The following is a 22,925-nucleotide window of genomic DNA, read 5'->3' as shown; positions in this document are numbered from 1 at the left end:
TTTTGTTAAAATTTTATCACAAGGTCTCATGGTTCTAAAAGAAGCTTCCATTTATTGTTTTCATGGGTCTTTTAGTTGCATTTTCCAATTTTTTTTTTCTCCTCTTTCTTGTAAGGTAATCTTCCATTTACCATAATGGTTATATTTTGAACCTTGATAGCACATATTTTGATCAATACATGACACCTAGCATATATGAAACCAAATTATAGGACATGTATTGTTATTTAAATAGACAAAGAATATAGATTTATAATAATGTTAGCACATGTGAACATCTACAGATTTTAGATCTTATAAAATTAACAAGTTGTCCCTCTAAACTATTAAGCCGAAATTGTGGATTGAAGTTGACCTTGCACACTCGATGCTCCTATTGGAACCTAGGATCCAATGTCCTTGGATGAAGTGATCATACCCTCTCAACCATCCAACTATGGTCCTCATTCTATGGAGTCATCTAAAAATATTTTCCAATCAAGGAATATTGAAATGGTTGATAAGGTATGAAAGTTTCCTCATCTTTGAAAATAGATTTCAGGTTACTAGCTTTGTTGACACTTTTGTACCCAAATGCTAAACGTTTAATAAATCTAAAAGGATCTCATAGGCTTTTAACTAAGTATGATTTTTCTACTAAAGTATTGTTGGGCAAGCCTTCATTAAAAGATTATAGGTGGCTAAAAAATAGCATGTTCCGTATCGTCTTTTATAGTTATCAAAAACTCCTAATTTTACATCATCCCAATTTTAAAACTAAATTGAAACGTAATCACACACCATCTCTCTCACTCCTTGGCTCAAAGATACATAAGTTTAGAGACATAATAGAAATCTTCAATAAATTCAAATACTTATTGAAAGTCAAGGAATTTAGGAACCATTTTTTCTACAAAAAAATCTTTTAAAATGAATAGAAAGCAAGGCCTACATATGTAGCACTTAGGTGACATGGCTTTATTTAAAGTTTTTATATGTTTCTATTTTAGATCCTATCCATTTTGTCATTATTTAACATTAGGCAGTTGTGAGTTACAAATTTGATTATAAAAGGCTTCTTATATCCTATTCACAAATTATTTATTACTACATTCCTTAATTAATTTCAATTGTTATGATAGTAAGTAATGTTCTATTTCCAAGTTGAAATGAAAATTGATTTTGGTTGTCCTTTGAGGGCTTTGACTATTTTTGCACCATTTGTTTTTATACCCAATGGCTTTTGGCCACTCTTGCTTTGTTTGTTGAAACCTCTCAACCTTCCTTAACATTAATATAACCTCATTTTAGTTATACTTTTTCTTACATGTGTTCCAGTTGGGGGGTTGTAATGAAAATGAAATCTATTCCAGAAGGTTTTCCGTTTGACAGTGCTATTGAAGAAAACTCGCAACCTATGGTAATGTTTATCGAAATGCATTTTTCTTTAATTTACACAACCATATCTCCTTTTGATTCTAAAAAATATCAATGCACTCATTAGTCCACTAATTAAGCTTGAGGATCTTTATTCTTTGTTTTTAGTTGGCTTTGTAGTTTTTCATATATAGACTTGTTAATTATCACATGCTTAACATAGGATTTTAACTCTACTTAAAATTCTTTCAAATCATACCCATACCATCTATTACCTAATTAAGAAAAGGTATCAAAGTATGTTTTGAAGTAAGAGTTAGATATTGCTCTAAGTTTTGGTGGTAGTAATAGATTGCTAGAAGAAATTTAATCATTTTTAAAAATATATTTTATAAATTATGCACATTATTGCAATATGTCTAAGTGTTAAACTAGATCAAAGAAATAAAAATTTCATTCTTATAAAGTATGTTAGAAACACAAAGATAGGCTAGGTTGATTAACAAATCGATAATAGGACAATACAAATTCAGTTGAAAATAGGAATATATAAAATTGATAATTCGTAGATTGATGAGCAAACGATTGAAGGAAAAGCTTATATTGGAGAATACAAAGTGACACACACCATATGGGAAGTAGGTGCTTCTTAGTGGTACCATCTATTTATGTCATCCTTGCTTAGATAAGTGACTTTGTGGTTGGTGTTGTGGATAATTTTAATGCTAAGTAAAATGGGTTTCCTTGTTGTGAAGATACCTAGAGATGTGATGACTAGGTAGTTGATCATGTTAAAATGAATTAAAATGATCTTACTATATGTAGGTAGTTCTTACATGGTAAAAAATGTGTACAACAAGAAGCTATGGTAGTACAGTGGAACCAATTGTCTTCCACTTGGATGGTTAAAATTGTAAGTAATTAAGATAGAAAAAAAATGTGAAAATGAAGAATCAAGTGATAAGGTACACTTTAAAGAACTTTAATATTTGGATATTAACAAATCTAATCTATGCGGTGAAAATGAAGATGAATTCTCCGGAAGTCTCGTACACCCAAAATCTTCCACCTGATGGCTTTAACATGATCTTGGCATTTTAACTGATAAGAAGGTATGAAGGATGGAGGTTGTTACTCTTCTTTCTTTGGAGGTGGAAGACAACTCTCTTGAAAACCTTAGGCCCTAAGGGGGTATTTATATGGTTCCTTAATTAGGCTTAAGTGATTTAAGTCCACTAAAGGCTTGGGTTACTTGATCTAGCCCAAAATGGGTTCTAATTAATTAATTAACCTTATGGTGCCATCTAATTAATCAATTAGTCCAATCCCGATACTTTGCTCACTAACCCCTGTGCAACCTTGTGTAGTTACCAAAATTCCCTTATGCATAAAAGTGAACTAAAAGTCAATCCAACCCTCATAGATTGTGCCATCAAGGTATATAATCTCAAGCAGGGACCACTAGGACTTATAGGATAGTATAGGCGCCCTCAGAATCCAATTATGAAGTTAATTCAACATCCCATTACAAAGAATCAGCTACACTCCAGTACTTTATGTAAATAACAATGAGACACTAAGTGCTCAAATTTTTGACTTGTTATCCATTGCGTTCAATCTCCTTTTGAATAGGTGTTCATAGTCTAACCAAGTAAACACTATCAACCTTTCAAGGCTTCCTTTTCTATCCTTGAGTTATAGATCTTCTTATTATGTGTTCAATTGACATATCTTAGCTCTCAAAGAGCTTAAATCAAGTTAAACTTAAGGAACTACGACATAATTTACATAGACACACATCTTTAGGATCACCCAAGGGGACATTCTATCTCAATCCTATGAAATATCATATTGTCTTTATTCAGAATACCTATTGCTACTGACTTCCATCAATTGTGACCCAATCCATAGGAAATATATAATCAATTTATGATCTCATCCCTACATTAAAGCCATTATTAACTTTACCACAAACTCAGTATTCTCTCAAGGCTGAGAAACAACATGATGAAGCAATTTGGTGAAGTCATGACAACTTAATAGTTTTATATCATGGCTTACCATAGGTCTTGTTCGATGTGTAACCATATACACTAGTGCACTCACCTTGGAAAATCCATTTCAATGGCTAAAACTAACAATCTTTCCAATTAGGAGGTAGTGTACTACAACCTCTAATGGATTACCTAGGCCCATGAACTGGTTGTGAACAAGTCATTTACTTGCAAGGAACCTGTGACTTGGACCTTTCATACAACTCCTAATGCACCCAAGTTACATACATTGAAAGAGATGCAAGTCATAATACTTACAAGGTATAATGCATCAAATGGAGATAAATAAAAGTGAACTAGAAATTTATTAATAAATAATAAAATTCAAAAGTTTATTACATCATGTCATGCTTTTAAGGGTTTTATCCTAACAATTATGATCTACACTTTATCAATCTAGGTTAAAGACTTTAAAATCTCATTTAAATTGATATATGATTTAGCTTTAAGTTTATATCAATTTAATGCTCAAATTGGGTCTCTTAGTTGCATGGATCAAGAATACATAATTAGTTTAATTCATCTTCAACCACCCTTCCCATATATCCTATAATGAAACTACATAATTTCACCAAATCTAACATTAAGTATTCAGTGAATCGAGAAAGATTACATTATATTCCTTATTCTAGGCATATTTTCTTAAAATAATCAATCAAAAAATTTAATCAAGATCACCATCCATTCATAGCTCCAATTAACCAATTCACCATGGATCTTGACTCTAGTTCTTTTCTTCTCTATAAAAGTGAAAATTAGCCACTCATTTTTTGGAGATCTAATGGTACAAAATATGTTTGACTCTAAAGAAAATGAATGAAAATTGCTAAGAAAGTAAAATAAAAAGTTATTTCTCCAAATGAAAAATTATACAGCTCTCTCAATTACAAAAATGGCTAAAAAAAATCTTAAATGAAAATTCTTAACTCCTACGTATAGTGATTACAATGAACACATGGTACAAAAATAGGTGACTAATTTTTTTAGCCCATCAAGAATTTTCCAATTATGCTAACCCAGTAATGGAATGAGCCTTTCAATTTTAAATATGGAGAATTAGCATTGAGTTGAATTCTTCTCACATGGTGGATTTGATACTCATATGTGCATGCAAGGCTTTATGGAGAATTCATCATTATGACATTACTCAACCTTTCTTTGAATGAGTCTAGTGCGAATAGCACATGAGAATGTAGCTGGATTACACCAATTTTGTGGCTGCTCGAATAGGGATTTAAAAGGCTCACATAGGTGTTAAAAAATAGTGTGAAAATAATGCTCAATGATGGCCTTTTATGGAGCTTTGCATAGGCATTCCAACCATTATAAAACCAATCAAAAGCATACAGATTATAACTTTGTTGGCATAATAATCCAAAGATTCACATGGATATTCAAAATTGGTTGTTTCTCGTTCAAATATAGCTACAATTCCCTTATCAAATTAACTATTCATACAAACTTCCAACCATGAAATTTCAACCTTTAAAGTTGCTTAATGCATGAAGTTCCCAACCAAGCTTGGATTCTTCATTTCCTTCCAAAGATCAATCTCTAGCCTTTCTCCAAATCTCTTAAATTCATCACTCCCTTTTGTAATTTTTGGATGACACCAAGATAATAGGGGTACATGCTCTTTAGATCCTAAGGCTACTAGATCTACTAGATAGTGAAAGCAAGGAAACATAGATCTAGGTGTTATAAAAATTGTACCTTTGGATTTGGATGTTCCCAGATCCTACTCTAGTTGATGCAATGATCTTAAAAATCTCGTGATCTTCCACCTGATGTCACTATCTTCGATTCTTGGCACATGTGTAAAGTGGCTACACGCCTTAAAGAGAGAGATAAAGAGAGGCTAGGTTTTTAAAAGACTACTAGTCTCAAAGTTAGAGTCTAACCCTAAAACCCAAGGGGTTTATATAAACTCTTCTATGGGCTTAAGTAACTTTGGCCTAACTTAAGCTTGGGTCACTTAATCTAACTCACTACATCTTAATTAATTAATTAGCCATAATGGGCTTTAGTTAAGTAAATAGCCCAATCCAGAAAAACCTAAAAAAATTAATCATAAATTCATGTGCAACCTTTCTCTTTTACCAAAACTCTCTTATGTATACAAATTATTAACTCTCCATAAAACATCAAAACTTTGGGCCAACAAAGACTATAAGCTCGAGTAGGGACCATTAGGACCCATAGGAAAATACTATCCCTCTCAAAATCAAATTTTAAAATTGACTCGACATTTCTCTAAAGAAAGTAAACTGCACTCCAATATCGTATGATATTACATCGAGATAAAAATTGATTAATCCAATTTAATCAATTTCTTGAGTTCATGAACTACTATCCACTAGATGTAGACTCCACATGAACTGATGTTTATAAGTTAATAAGGTGAAAGTTATTAACCTCTCAAGATTACCTCTATCATTATTAAGTCTCAAATCTTTCTATTATGTGATCAACTAACATACTCTAACTCACAAAGAGCATATATTAAATTCCACTAAAGGATTTACTATGACCACATATTTCATGATTACAAATCCTTAAGATCATCTAAGTGGACATATTTTCTTAGACTTATTAGATATCATGGTACATATCTTGAGAATACCTATTGTCACATGCCTTATCTTGGAAACCCCAAATTTATCTATTCCCGGTTCAACCTTGGTTCGTCCTAGGGAAGGGCTAGCCAAACTTTCCCAATGATGGCGCCAGTTTTTGGTTTTGTCATGAGGCAAGTTGCCACGGTTCTGTGTATGTTAGGAACATCAGTATGGACATTAAGTACAAAAGGTTACTTATTAACAACACCAATTCTCCCATTAGGAATGTTCTTGGTTTAAACAAAATCTAGAAATAATTTTCAATACACTTTACTAGTTCAAATTTTAAACCAAGGTAGTCATTAAAACTTCAAACTCCCGATAAATTGGTGTCCCTGGTCTAAAAAGGTAAACCCGTTAAGATTACCTTTCCAATCCTTGAGTTACAAATCTTCCTATTATGTGATCAATTAACTCCAATGAGCATATGTCAGATTCCACTAAAGGAATTACTACGACCATATATAGATTTCATGATCACATATTCTTAAGATCACCTAAGGGGACATACTGTCTCAATCCTATGAGATATCATGGTGCCTCTATTGAGAATACTTGTTGTTAACAACCTTCATCAATAGTGACCTAATCTATAGGGATATATGACCACTTTAGAGTCTCACCTATAGGTCAAAGCCTCCTATTGATTTTAGCACAAGCTCAATATCCTCTCAAAGTTGAAAATCCATACAATCTAGTAGCTTGGTGAAGCATTAAAACTCGATAGCCTTACATCATGATTCACCCTAGGTCTTATCCAATGTGTAACCATACACACTAGTACATTCACCATGAGAAACCCATCCAAAAGACCAAGACAAGTCATCATTCCAATCAGGAGGTAATGTACTATAGTCTCTACAAGATTGCCCAAATCCATGAATCAACTGTGAACTACTTATCATCTTACAAGGAACCTATGACTTTTATCTTATGTGCAACTCCTAATGCACCCAAGTCATGTATAATGCAAATTATATGGGTTTAAATTATCAAATCAATGTCAATGCATAAAAAAGATAGTTAGAGGAAACTGAAGTCTAACTTTGTTATATCATGTCTTGCTTTTAAGGGCTCAATCCCAAACTAACCCAAAAAAAAAAAGATTGAGCACTATAGAAAGAATATGTTCCACAATCACATCACCTCTCTATACTATCTCATAAAATAGGTGGTACTTTCTCTCTATGCATTTTATTTTTTAGTGGTATTTTGGTTCTTTAAATTGTGTCACTACCCCACTATTATCACATAATAGGATCTTAGATGATACAACCAAGAGAATTAGCCCTAATCCCATAATGAAAATCCTAAGCCAAACGATATCCTTTGTTGCTTTAGAAGTAGCAACAAATATCACTTAGAGTGTAAACACATATCTAAAGGTAGACCTACGAGAGTCCTCATTAAACTGAAAGTCTAATTCCTGATACCCAAGGAATACCAACTCAATGCATGACTCATAAACATATAATCCCTCATTCTCATAAGATACTTGAGTATATGCTTGACATACGTCCAAAAGTCTAATCCTTGATTAGACTAATATCAACTTGCCATTTCTACAACAAAGCAAATATTCGATCTAGCACATAGCAACACATACATAATCCTACACATCGTAGAAACATAGGGTACTAGCTTAATGCAATTTATCTCTTCATATGTCAAAGGCGCTAATCCTAAGAAAGACAACTCTAAACTTAAGGGTAGAAACCCTTGGAGTCTTGTATCATGCACTTGATCAAATGCTTGTCAATGTAGGTGATATAGCACAATTTCCCATTCTTATAGTCCAAAAATACTTCAAACCCAAGAATATATTGTGCCATCTTCTAAATTTTCATCTAGAGATAAGTAGAGAACCAAATCTTAACTGATGACAATATCCTTATATCATACCAATGAGTAGATTGTCATCTACCTGCAAGATCTTAAAGCACCATCATGCTTTCTTTCGCCTTCTTGTACACACAAGGCCTTTTGCTATGAAAATATTTGGTTACATCATAGTGATGCTAACATCAAGATAATCATTCAAGAATGCTATCTTGATATTCAATTGTTGTATCTCATAGTTGAGATACACTGCAATGGATGGCAAACACTCTAATGAATTTTAGTATAACTACTGGTAAAAGGTTTGTTATAGTTGAAAGAATGTTATCAAACTATAACTTTAGCTACAACCTAGCCACATAAAACTCAGTCTTTCCATCTACTTTCATACGGGTTTTACCTCTTCCAATGCTTCTATAGGAACCTAAACTATGTTAGAACACAAATATTTTAACCATCCCTTCATAGCTCCTTGCCATAAGTGAGCACTAATGCAACTCACTACTTCATCATAACCTGTGGGATACAAAACTCCTACTATGATGAGGCACTTGTGTACTAGAAATACTGAGAATGGAATGTGCTTATACCTTTATATCCATAGTATTCTATGCAATGTAGGACTACCTTTAGATCCATAGTATTCTATGCAATGTAGGACTATCTTTTAGTGTTTTCCAATCTATATCTTTCTTTGCCATATTCCTTATCATATTGGAGCACATGTTTCAACTCTAATCAAACACTTTGTCTCAATCCCATGAGATATCATGTAGCCTTTATTAAGAACATGTACCTATTGCTACCAATTTCCATCAATAGTGACCCAATCCATAGGGAATATATGATTAGCTTATGATTTCACTCATAGGTCAAAGTCATTGTTAACTTTACCACAAACTCGGTGTTTTCTTAAGGTTGAGAGAAAACACAATGAAGCAACTTGGTGAAGTCATAACTAATTGATAGCCTTAAGTCATGACTTATTATAAGTCTTATCCAATGTGTAACCATACACACTAGTGCACTCACCCTAGGAGACCATCCTGATGGTCAAGGACTACTCGTCCCTCCAATTAGGAGGTAGTGCACTACAACCTCTAATGGGTCGCCTAAGCCCACAAACCACTATAACTAAGTCATCTACTTGCAAGGAATCATGATTTGGATCTTCCTTGCAACTCCTAATGCACCCAAGTCACATATAATGCAAGAGATGCAAGGTAGAATGCTTATAAGGTATAATACATAGAATGAGGATAGATAAAAGTGAATTATAAATTTATTAATAAATATTAAAACACAAAAGTTTATTACATCATGTCATACTTTTAAAGGCTCTATCCTAACATTTACTAACATGATGGTTAATTAATTTTGTTAAACCAAACTCTTGAAACATCAATGAGAATTGATTCCCTAACTTAATCTCAAATCAGGAAGAACTATCCTTTAGCATATTAATCATTATATGCATTAATACTTCAATTGGATGAAATTTTATTTAATTTTTTGTAGTACTGATACTTCTTGTAACAACATTTTTTTAGGAAGCTGACAAAGAATTTCATGTAATATTTTGGAACTACTTTATTATCGGTAAGAACTTTATCTTACTCTTTTTCCCTTCTTTTATAGGTAATATATTTATTCTCTATTAAGATTCATTATTATATAGATGCATTTATGAAACATTGATTTGTATTCCAAAACTTTAACTATTATCTTGTTTTCTATATATGTTTCATGAGACTAAGGACAAAAGTTTCCTACTATCTTTTTTATGTTGATTCATTCCACTTTTTATTTTTTAAATTGCCTATTAATTATGTAGCTATTTAGTTATATTTATATTTAATTATATACAAGGCTTACATATGAAGAGCTGTAGAAGATAACTTTTGGAAGGTAACATAACAGATTGTTGTTTTATCTTTTCAAATTTGATAAAAAAAATGCATCATTTTAGTTAACTTGATTTTTCTTAGTGAACTAAAAATAGAAAAATAAATCATATTAGTTGGTAATAGTGAGCATAATGTTATGCCATGGGAAATAGATTTAAAAAAAAAATATCTAAAGGAACAAGTGATGAATAATGGGTTATCATATGTTAAGGTCAAAAAATAATTTTGAATGTTTAGTCAATTTCAACATTGTTTGTTCAATAATTATTACAACATTTTTTATAAAGATTTGAGCTATTTTAAAACCTTAAAACTTATTTATCCATAATAAAAAAATTAAAAAGATTATAACATTTGTCCATTTTATTAAACTATATCCAATACCAATTGATTTATGCATTAGTACAATTATTGGTAATGTTATATTCAGCCATCCATGTAGAATCTTCATCAATGTGTGAGATAATTCAATATTTAGGTGATGACTACAAGGAATGAAATTGTGGAGTCCTTCCTCCCTCATTTTTTGTATTTCATTCTCTTGATTCTTAGATAACATATTATGGACTTCCCCATGAGCTTGGCCATTAGACTTTTAGTTTGAGAAACATTATGGAGGACTTCTCTTGAAATACAAAACTTGATCTATGAAAAAACATTAATTTTTCTTTGTTTTTTAAACCCATCAAATCTATTAGCTAAAAAATCTTGTGTGCTCATAAGGACCAACTATTAAGGTGAAACTTCATTAAAGAAAGATTCATAAAAAAGACTGGGCATGAAATTGATCTTTGACACACGTGGTTCAAAAGAGTAAGGATTTTTCAAATTATAAATTAGTGATTCTTGTGACCTATATGCCTTTGAGTTTGATGTAACTAGCATATAATTACATTCTTATACTTCTAGTTCTCTAACATCCTTCATGGATGCAACTTTCATTTCTCAACTAAAATAAGCCCTATGCTCATCTTAAATACCAAACCTAAGACTTTGCATATTAATTATCAAATTAGATATTAGCAAATCAACCTTTTTTATAGAAAGCATTCATTAAATCCAATAGGTATTAAATATATTTTGTCTTAGCAAAGTCAAGAGTTACTTTTTCCTTTTTGAGATCATGAGAATTGTGCATCTTAAAGTAGGGATAATTATTTACCTCATCATGGATGCATTCCTCTATTTTTTTTTTCCCTTAAGAGATCCTCCTCCTCTTGATATCAAGGATTTTAACCACTTATATTTAATCTAACATTTGACATTGAAGTCAAGAAGAATAGAACAAGTATCAAGAAAGAATGTATATTATCTTCAATAGTCACCATCCCCACCTTAAAGGTTGTAAAGTCAGTATTTATATCTACTTCTCAAATCTACAAACATCAATAAAATATCTAAAATATTGAACAATAAACAAGTACAATTCACTAAAACAAAATAACAAAATAAACTATTGCTATCAAAAATTTTAATACATCATCATTGTGGTAACAAAATTTCGATGAATCGTATCATCTTTCAAGTGCTTGTTTTAAAATGTGTACTATGTACTAAACATGGTTTCAAAATTTCTAGTGTTGGTCTAAAATTGGCAACTTCAAAAGTACCATTCCTCATGACTTTCTCAAGTTTCTCATACCACAAACACACCCTAGTAATCACAAACTACTCCTTAAAACACCATTTTCATGGAATCAAGCTCAAAAAGAAAATTTGCATACTTATATCAATATTTTGGATGAGGCGTCAAACTAGTATTACAATTTCGATAATTAGGTGAAGTAATTTGTTCCAAATATTGTTCAATGAGTATGTTGTTGAAGTGGGTATTGAATCTTTGATACCAAGTCTTACTTGCATCAAATTTGTATCAAAGTGTTGTCAATTGTAATTGCTAAATAACACCAAGACTTGATATCTCTAAGGCCTCTATTGAAATTTTGATGAGTCATCTCATGTATCAATTTTGTTTCAATATAAACCATTGGGCTTCGAAATTCTTTTGTTAACAATCCTTCCCTTCACAATTTTCAACATCAAAATACACCTTTAGGTATTGATTTGGATTTAGCATTTCAACTATGCCCTTTTCCTTGCCTTTTTCATATTTTCTTATGGATCCAAGCTTCTCCACCTTGCTTTCATCATTCTCATAACTCTAAATTGTCTTTGATACTTCCCACCAAGACCTAATCCTTTTTTTTATTTTGCATTCTACACTAGATAAACATATTAGTACTTAAATTGGAACATAGCATACGTTTATGCTAAAACAAAATGATTATCACTTAAGGTATATAAAAATTCATTTTTAGCATATATAAACATTTATTTGAGAGATAATCAATATGTTTTCTCTAATATACTAAATAGTCATCCAAGTGTTTAATTTGAGTTCTCATCATTGTTCCAAAGAAACTCTATTTTTTTCTTAGAAATGTTGTGAATTATGTGGATTATAGAGAGTAAATTTTCAAAAATGTGAGTTCATAAAGTACTTGAGTTTAGGTTCAATTTAACTAGCATATATTTGTATTCTTGTGTTCAAAGGTCTCACATAGATTATCACTTTTTGAACATCATTCCCCATCCTTTAGGGCTTACTTGAATTAGTAAAATCTTATATTTCATTGCTAGAAACTTTTATTTAATAAATCATATTTTTGTTACTCAATCCTATAATTGAGAAACTATAAACTTTGGTTGATCCTAATAGTTCCTCATCTAGGATTCATTTAGTAAATAATATAGTAGGACTATTCATTTTTCTCTAAGTTTTTCAAGGCTACTATGCATACTTTCATATCACATTTGACAATTTTATGGCCTAGTTTGTTGATTCCTTTGGATCTTTTTTTTATTCTACTTCAAACTAATTGTTCTATCTATGAAATATTTAGTGGATTTTTGTTTCCTTAAATTGATCGATATCATGTCTCATTATAGTCACCTCATTTTATCATATAGACTTGCCTTCATATTTTTAGAAAACCATTATTTGATATTTTAGAAGTAAACATTCAATTACTCATTTATTGCACTTAACATTGTATGTAAATAAATTGTATTTTTATACTAATTTCTTTTTTTTTCCTCTACATTATTGCATTATGAGTTAGATATTCAACCAAAACTGCTAATTAATGAAAATCAAGCCAAATTAACTTGGATTACATTGTTGATTGATTTAACATTTTTATATTAGGATTGGATATTGAAGATTTGTCACAGAAAAAGGATGGATGTTGTGGTAGTTGTTCTTTGACGTCTTGGCCAAGGTGATTGTTTGATAATGATATTTTCAACATTTACAAATAATTGTATTTGTCTTTATTTCATACTTCTTATAATACTCTACTTAGTTTAGAGTAACAATTATGTGGCTAGATCGAAGTTTACTTGGTTTTGTTAAAATATGTCTTAGATATATGTTTGTTTTGTAAATTAAAAATGCATTAAATTATGATGTGATATTATCCTTGGAGGTAGAGTGAGGCTTGAGAGAGAGAGAGGGAGAGAGAGAGAGAGATTTCATTATATGTATTTCTTTATTTCCTATTCCTTATGATGTTCTAGTTAGTTCAAATTAAGATTTTGAGATATATTTAAACATATGTTTGTTTGATGACCAAAAAGTACTTTAAATTTATGTGTAATCTTCTTCTTAACAAGGGATAGAAGGGAAGGAAAAAGAAAATAATGTGAGAAAAAAATGGAGTGGGAGAGAGAAATAGAGAGTGATTTTTTATTATTTATGATAATGAAATTCTAAACTAGTCAAAAGACAAAAAAAAAAAAGGATACTTTTATTTGATATTTGGTGGTTCATGGTTGCTTGTGACAAAAGTCAAAATAAAGATAATAAACCCTTAAACAAGCATTACTTTTTTTGAATGTGTTTTATCTAGGTACCTCTACTTATCTTTGGAATAATCATGTCTTCGAGTATTGGATTATGTGAGACTTAAGTTATGCCATCTTGAAGATCATTTCATCTAATTAGAAAACAATAGTATAGGATTTTTCATAGGGTTATTTTAGGCCATTAAGATCAAGCTAGTATCCTTGGAATCAATCCAAATAAAGAAGAAGACATGTTTAACATGAACCCACCCAACTGATAGGGTGTTAGAATTCACCTTAAGATGGTAAATGAAAAGGTCAACTCTTTTTTGGTAGTTTCTTCACTTCTTAGAATCCAAATATGTAAGGAAGTAAGGCTTATTATTTGGAAGATAGTCCAATTTAATAGTAATAATTTGATGTTGTAGGAGATGGTCTAAATGGGTCAAACCATATAAATCATTACATCCTTTATGATTATTATTTTTTTCTTTTTTCTTTTTTAATGTAGTGCACAAGGTACAAACTCTTTAGTGATGAGGATGTCCTTTATGGAAATTAATGAACTCATAGAGAAAATATAAAATGAAATTCTAATATACTTATATGTTATCAATAGAGTTAGGGAGTTTATTAATCGCTCTTAAATAAGTATACTATATGGCAGAGTCCCTAAATATAAAAAGAAGTTATAGATAAGAATCTCAGTGAGTTGAGTATTATCCACGAGGAGATGGCCTTAGAGGTATAGGGGAAATGGAAAGCTTTGAAAAGTGAGCAAAAAATTTTAAGGTGACCCTATCATTCAATTGTTAACAAAAAAAATGTTGATAAATTTTCTTAAAACAAGGGTAAAAGGGTAAAACCTAGGTGAAATTAAAATGAAATTATATTTGAAAAGATTTGCGAAAGTTCTGATGATTGAGGGGTCCCTTTAGCTCCTTTACTTTTATGAAAAGACCCTTAATCAAATTAAGACAACTTAGATTACCTACAAGTATTCTCAACTAGAAGGTTTTCAATACAAGCTATTTTTAACCAATCTATAAGTCTCACACTTGTGAGTTACACCTTTATATGTATCCTTAAAGTTTCCACTACTTATTTGTTTGTTAAACCATTCCTTTAGGAGCTCAATAAGAGTTGTCTTACATTGAAAATGGATTTTGACTATTATGCACTTGAGATACTCTTAAAGAGGCTCCTAAACTCAAATTTTTAGGCATCAAGAACCAATGTTCTAATCAAAGCAAGGAAGTCTAGATTACAAGCTAAGTTTATCACCAAACACCTAAGATTTGAGAAACACTTCATGGACAAAAGAATGGTCATAAGGGTCTCTTTCTCCTAAACTAGATTGCCATATGCAATGGGATGTCGTCACCAACTCTAAAATACCTTAAATAAAATACCACATTGGGAGTGTGTTTATCACCTATCATGCACCTAATATGTGATTTTAGCCTTATTAAATGCTCAACTTATGACTTCCATCACTTATAAATATCACTAAGCCAATGATAAATTGTTTCTATTTGAAAAAAAAATGCTCAATCTTCAAATATATAGAAGAATTATACTAAAGACTATCTTCATCATTTCAATTTAATAACCATTATGGTTTTAAGGAGTATTGTTGTTGATGCCCATGAAATATGGCAAAAATACTTTTTCAATGGAGAAAGTTAAAAGCTAATTTTGAACTTCAATTAGTTGAGAAAAAATTGTCTCAAAGTAGAAGGCATAGGTGATTTTGGTTGCTAAAGGGAGAATATAAAAGAAGAATTATCATGGTGAAAGTAAGTTTGGATCATAATTGATGTCTAGAGAAACAAGTACTTCAATTATTATAAGAAAAAATGCATCATGAAAAACTATGTAGAGCACAATGGACATGAGAAGGAAGCTTAATCAGTTATATTGAAGAATCTTCTCAAAAGATCATAGAACCTTGCCTATATAAAACGTTGCATATCTAAGGGCACAAAAAATATTTAGGTATACTTACAATTCAAGTCTTGAATCTTAAGTAGTATCTTTCATGAAATCTTACTCTACACCATTATAAGAACAAATATTTTAGCAAATCAAGTTCAATATTTGAATGGTAAAACATCACTAGTCTGAACTCCCCAAAGTTGAATACTTGCATCCACTAGTCATTTATGAAAATAAATCTAGAACATCTCTCTTCACAGGCCTTTAGGCAAATTCATAAGTACCAAGTTTGATGTTGCTACAATGTCTAAGGATTTCATTTTGTTACTCTAAGAATGGATTATGAGATTTTTATTTCTCTTTGAAAAGAATCCTTTCCATGTCTTTTGTCTCAAATTGGAAATATAAAGAAGAATTAATAAATAGGGGAATATAACATAATTGTATCTCAAAATTAATATTTGTAGGAAGGGGTTTAATCTAAAATAGAATTCTAGATTTTTGAAGATATAAAGTTTGCAATCATTTTAGGTTGGCATGAATTAAGAAGCTTGTGTCATCCACTATTAGATTGGTTAACCTAATTTTCTTGCAAGATCGACAATGAAAAATGGTCATTAGTCAAATGGTAAAATCTTTTATCCTATCAATCCAATCAAGAGCTTAATCAATAAGGATGATTTTTTATAATCTTATTTTTATCAATCCTAATTAGTTTTATTTGATGGATGTTTTTTTATTAGAAGAAGTTGACCACATAGATGTAAGGTTCAAGTTTGGATCCATTTTGGTGACTAGATATGGCTTTAAGGACAACTTAACGTGGTGGAGATAGAATTTGCCCATGGACAATAATGGTTCCATCCTTCTACATTGAACCAAAGCAAGTCTGGAAATTTATATATCATTCTTTCTTAGCAAGCTTCCCAACCCACTCATTAAACCAAGGCCCTCAAACCATCCTATTTTACTTAGTATAAGGAAAAGGTAAGCTATCTATCAAGATGGACCAAGACCATGTTAAGGACCTCAAGCTTTATTATCGAGTGAGATGGAACTAAAACATATAGTTTATATGTTCTTAGTCACCCTTGAAAGAAATGTAAAATATGAGTTTATCAATTGAGTGACTAAATTCTTCATGATCCTTGTTGTGAATATATCCTCTTGATGAGGTAACTAGGTGCTTACTCTTCATGGCCTCTTGGAAAAATGTTGATTCATATAACCACTTTTTTGAGAAGTGATGAGGATGATAATTGAAGGAACCCTTGATGGAGTGAGAAGGTTCTAATGAGACCCAACTAGTGAAGGTTAATTAGGAGGATCTAACCTTGGCATACAAAGTACACAACTAGGATTATGGGATCGCCATATATGCATGTCTATGTTTAATTATATCCTCATATATAGATATATATACATACACAAGCACATGTTCATGTATGTCGACACTTTACCTTTCACTTTAAATTAATTATATTATTAAAACTCAAGATTGAAGTATTAAAGATCAAATTTACTCTTTTCAATTTACAACTCATGTTCCTGAAACAACTACCCTCTCCACGTGTATCTATTATTGGAAAGTCTTACTTTAACATTTTTAATAACAAAATTTGACTTCACTTTAATGATAGTTTGTTCATAGCTTATGTCAACATAGGAGGTTGAAATCTTGACTTGTGCTTGAATTCATAGTTATCATTGTGCTAGGATATCTTAATTTGAAGGCCATCAAATAAGTTGACTTTTGGATTGTTTTATGTACTTAAAAGGAATATTTAATTTTACACTAGCATTTTGTTTATTTATTTATTTAATAATGTGAGGAGCATGAGAATGCAGGAACATTGTTCTACCTATCGGTATTAAAACTAAAGATGAACAAGGAGAGTGGAAGGAAATAAGCATACCACACACGTAAATATATTATGTTGCTATATTCTAATTTATATTTTTTAATTAAACTTTCTTGAACTATAGCTTCCACACTTGGTCACATGAAAGTGTAAATGGATCTAATGGGCTTACATTTCTAAGTGCCTTTGTAGTAGAAGATAATGATCGAATAGCTACCTGAACTCCATAGCACAAGGAGAATGATAATAAGATTAAGATGAATTACTATGTTTAGCCACTTTACCTATAGATGATCTTCATGAACCTTCCAACAATTCCCTAAATTGAGATATCAAATTTGAAAGAGGTTTGGCTTGAGGAGAGGGATGATATGGATAAGAACATGTAATGATTGTAACATTACTAATGCCACACAATTAAGCATGCCTATTTAGTGCATACAATGTAGTCAACCACCTATAGACCGTTGAAAGCATTTTGAGTATAATAACAATGTCTTTTATCTCTTAAGTTTATGCCATAACCTTGAAAAGGGATTGGTAATCTTGTTAAGTATTTTATGAAGAAGAGCACTCTCAAAATTAAAGAGGATATCAACACACAAAAAATAGTGTTGTGCTAATTTTGTACGTAGTTATTCCAAGTGTTTTCAAAGGATCATAAGTGAACTTAAAAACATTCCATTGAAATATAATTAAAATGGTGGTAAAATTTGTACATGTTGAGGTCATGCTCATAAGGAAGATTATAAAAAATAAAAATAAAAATAAAAATAAATCAATTGTTGAAGTTTGGATTCATATATAATCTAGGAAAATCATATAGGAAGTATTTTTGCATGTTTGAGATAAATTCATCATAGTTTGACCACCTTATATTAATGTTTGAGGGAAACACTACAAATTTTGATGATTGCGCCTAAGCAAGGTGTAAATTGGTTTTTAATAGCATGTCCAACAAGTTGTGGAGTAAGGAGATCAATAACATGTGTAAAGAAGGATTCAAAGAGTAGTAATAGTGTCCATATAATAAGATCTAATATTAATTTTTCAAGGCCATGTATAGTTTGATATTCAAGTTGTTCATATCATCTTTAGATATGATAAATTGAGGAAGAAAAGAAAGCACTCTACTAACATAGCCATCAAGGTCATAACCTTTGAGTGAAAAATCTAAGATTGCCCCAGATGATGAATTTGATTATCTAGCTTGATTGATAAAAGATATATGATGTTGGTATTTAAAAAATGATGATGACAAGTAATAGTAGTAAAAACAAAAAAAGGACTATTTATTGAAAGAAAACAAAGAAGTGGAAAGAATAGTTCTAAAAAAAAGTATATTATCTTAGAATGACTTCAATATTATCATAATAAACTAATATTGAATCTCAAAAGCTTAAGTTGTTAGATAATAAACCTCTTAGTTGTGGAATGTAACCCAATCTTTATACCATTATAACTTCCCAGTATTAAGGTAACAAAGGTTTGTTGTATGTCATCTAAAGCTAAGAATTTATTTTTAGGTATTGTCTATATGGGTTGTACTTAATTAATCATCATTGTTACTTATTTCTCTTATATGTAGCACCAGGTCAATCATTTGTGTTAACTTGCCTTGCTTTCCAGATAGACCAAATGTTAAAAAAAAATATGTAAGTTCTTTTTCTTAAATGTACTCTTTTATGTCCAAAAAGAAGACTAATTTTTTAATGGATGCAACAAGCCAACTTTATGATTACATCATTAGAACTTTCACTAAAGAGACAAAGTTTGTTTTGATGCACAGAGAAACTTTAAAGATCCTTTTGTAGATGATGGGCTTCTTGAAGTTATTTGTTTTAAAGATGCATGGCATGGAAATGATTTTCTTCCTTCCAAAGATCGAGGGGAATGTCTTGTGCAGGTTAGTTAGAATGCATCTATATTTGCCTTAAACTTGGAACTAGGTAATGTCTTAAGTTGTTTGAACTCAAGGATTCTTACAAAAGAAACTTACAAATATGTAGTATTGATCTATATATATTTAGATACTCACATTGGTACATTAAATAAGCAATCAGGTAAGAAAACAGGTGAAAATTTATTATGGAACCCTTAAGGCTAACCAATAATATTACTATTTGAAAGAAATTTTGTGTTTACTCTTGATATAATGAAACTACCTAGAGGGGGTGAATTGGTAGCCCCTGAATTAATCCTCAAATTTTATTTTTTATTACTTGCTTAGTTTCTTCCTTTAGATTAGTTTTTAAGCAAGAGAAAAAAATCTCATGCACAGATAAATAAAAGCGATTCTAATAGTACACAAGGTATAACATTGAAAACCACCTAGCAACCTACGAGATGTAAAAGCCACAAGTGGTCTTAATTGCAAATAATTCACTAAATATGAGAAAATGGTACATAGTTTTACTTAACCCAATAGACCTACTCCCTAGGGTCTTAGATCAGCAACACCTACACTTAACTTCCCTAATGCAACACTTCTCTATGTTGCTTAGTGAATCCCTTGAAGCCTTTATCAAGGTTGAAGTAATTTGAATTCATACATTTGTTGAAACCAAGATGTACTTTCAAAGGGATCTTGAAAGATTTGAGAGTTGAAGGATGAAGCTTTGAGATGACAACTACTCTTTTATGGTTTTTCTTTTTCGCTTAGAATTTTCTTGAAGTCCCATAATTTTCAACAAAACAAATTCTTTTATATTAAAAATACCTTACACTTTTGTTATGAAAAGTTTCCTAATTGTAAAATATTCTAAAAACCCTAGTAACCAATTAGGAGAGTTTTTAATTTTTTAAAAATATTCCAAAAATCTTTTTAGAATCAAACTACAATTTAGAAACAAACACAATTTTAAAACTTACCAAAAATCATTTTTTGAATTAAAAAAGTAGTAAAATCGAATTAGAAAACAGAAAGTAATTTTCATCTTAATTTCTTGTATTAGTCAGTTCAAAAGCTTTACGAACCATATATACATTCTTGCCTCAAATTAGATGACTTTGTACCCTCCCAAACTCAATTCTATAGAAGCATGAAGTCCTTTTAACCATTAAGATCCAAAGAAGTAAGTTGAATCTAATCAATAAGAAATGGAACAAAATTGGCAACTAACTAAAATACACAAACATTGTGTGTTTATATTCTAGATTGCCAACTTCTACACCCATGTTGACAAGTTAACTCATAAGTTTCAATTGAAATACTGCTTAACAAAAATAACTTGAAGCAAACAATTTTTTCTATGGTATATCCATCAGTTATTTATGTGTGGAATAACCCATAGTTTGCAAGGATGCACCATTGATTCAATAATGTTTACAACAATTTTCAATTATAGTAGTGTTTAATGTTACTCGAATATTTGTTATTAATCACATGGTTTCATTATAAACAAATTCATCTCATATGGCAAATATGATCTTATTTTAGTTTAGGGAATTTTCTTCTAATTTTTATTATACCATTACAATGCTCAAGACTATAAATAAGAAAATTCATTAAGATAAGTTCTATTTTTGCTTTCCAATTTAGGTGGAAACAATCCGCTTTGAGCTTTACAATAGTGCAGTCAACAATATCCATATGAGCATTGACGGGAATAGATGGAAACATCCTCTCCCTATTGAGGATGACAATAAGGTGATTGAGATCTATCATTCAGGAAAAACAAAGGTGTTTGTAAATTCCAACTCAAGATGCAAATTCAAATCGCTCGATGAGAGATATTGAATGTCTTCCAAAGAGTTGAGTGGTGTTCTCAGTCCACGCCAGAACAATCTAGTTGTATTACTTTTATAGTGAGTAAATATTTCATATAATTGCTATCCAATTGAGTAGACTGAAAATATTTGTTTTCATTTCATAAATTTTAATAAAAAGAACTTTATTTTTTTATCCTTAATTATAAATATTTATACTTTATAGTACAACTCTAAAAAGTGATGGGGGTTTTATAAAATAAAATAAAAAAATAAAAGAAAACCAAAAACAAAGAAAAATAAAAATAAAAATAAAGATTAGGTAATGTTTGTTTTTTTACTTAATTCTAAATAAAACTTAAAACTAAATAGTAATTAGTACTATTAAGTATTAAATTGTTTGTTTTTTTAAATATTTTATTTCTATTCAAAAATAAGAAGTAAAGAAGACCAACATGTTACTTTTAACATTATAAAAAAAAAAAAAAAAAACAAGCCAAATATTTTAACTTTTTCTATTAAGTAAAAAAATTCAAGAAATAAGTAATAAATCAACAAAAAGTAGAAAAATAAACTATCTGAAATCTAAAAGTAAGTTGTTTTCAGCAAAAAGGTAAGAAAACAAACAACACCTTAGATAATGTTTCATTTTCCATTCCTTGTTATATATTTGGTTTAGCTACTAACAAAGCTTCTATAAATTCCAATGTTGTACCAATAATTATAGTTTTGACAATTTTATGTAGAAATTAGGCTTAGAATCTTAACAATTATTTATGAAACTACTAAAAAAATAGCTAAAAGATATAGAGTTTCATTTTCCATTAAAAATACTACCATAGAAATACTATAAAGGCATTTGAACAAATCACAACTCAATAACGGCATTAGAGCATTAGAAATTCTTGGAAAGAGGCATGGCCAATAAAATTGGTTGAGTCATTAATTGGTCATGTCTCCAATTTGGTTCACTTGTAAATCCATTTTTAGCATTTACCATAAAATCCGAGAACTTGTGAATTGTAATACAACTATTGGTGTACTATATGTAAGTTGGTTAAAATTTGTATAATTGGGATTAGAAAATTTGTTCTTAATACTATTAACATAAAGCTAAAGGTTTTATTTCTTATCAATCTAACCTAAGGTTTTAAAAAAGGCAACATGTTAAAAGTATACAAAATAAAGGGGTACAATAAAAACAAAGTAAATATTTGTTTGTCATACAAAAATAATAATATTTTCTTTCCTCTTCACTAATTATACTTCATATGTGGCCACTACTTCCAAAGCATAAAGAACCTAAGGCATCACTCAACAAGGAACAAAACAATTCCATGTAGCTAGCACTTGTGAAGTACAAAGAACATGCATGAGATATCACTCAATAAAGAGCAGAACTGTTTTATAACAAACCACAAAGAACCTAAGACATCACTCAACAAATACTAAAGTTACTTTATATAAATGCCACTTCCAATGCATAAAGGGTTTGAGGCATTACAAAGATATTAGAAAGTGTGTTAAATTCTCTTTTAAGTTAATTTTTTAAGTCTTTGACAAAGAGAAAGTCCTTATTTAGGTGTAATTGGGACTCTGAGATTTGAAAGCCCTGGGATTGCAATCTCATTGAAAAAAAGAATGAAAGTTTTTCTTTGTCTTTTCCCATGGATATGGACTTTAAGCTAAACCACATAAATCATTATACATTTTATGTGTTTTTTATTTTGTTCTCTTATTTTCTTCTTACTATTATTTTTCCTTTTCATGGTTTTCCATAACAAACTAGTATCAAAG

General features: G+C 30.3%; 1 protein-coding gene across 2 annotated transcripts; it reads left to right on the top strand.

The window, feature by feature from the left end:
- Nucleotides 1-1,314: 1,314 nt before the first annotated feature.
- Nucleotides 1,315-21,322, top strand: LOC104878932 (diacylglycerol kinase 6). 2 transcript variants are annotated; one of them, XM_010649910.3, is made up of 6 exons: nucleotides 1,321-1,399; nucleotides 9,418-9,466; nucleotides 12,983-13,055; nucleotides 19,009-19,075; nucleotides 19,210-19,326; nucleotides 20,962-21,322. In XM_010649910.3, exons 1-6 carry the CDS (start codon nucleotides 1,331-1,333, stop codon nucleotides 21,157-21,159), a joined length of 573 nt encoding a protein of 190 aa, XP_010648212.3. In that variant the 5' UTR covers nucleotides 1,321-1,330; the 3' UTR covers nucleotides 21,160-21,322. The 2 variants fall into 2 exon arrangements, 1 of the variants encoding a protein (XP_010648212.3); XR_009465434.1 differs by lacking the exon at nucleotides 19,009-19,075 and having other exon boundaries at nucleotides 1,315-1,399.
- Nucleotides 21,323-22,925: the final 1,603 nt, after the last annotated feature.

The sequence above is a fragment of the Vitis vinifera genome, chromosome 3 (assembly GCF_030704535.1).
Source record: "Vitis vinifera cultivar Pinot Noir 40024 chromosome 3, ASM3070453v1".
NCBI lineage: Eukaryota > Viridiplantae > Streptophyta > Magnoliopsida > Vitales > Vitaceae > Vitis > Vitis vinifera.
This window is presented reverse-complemented; position numbering and strand designations above follow the sequence as displayed.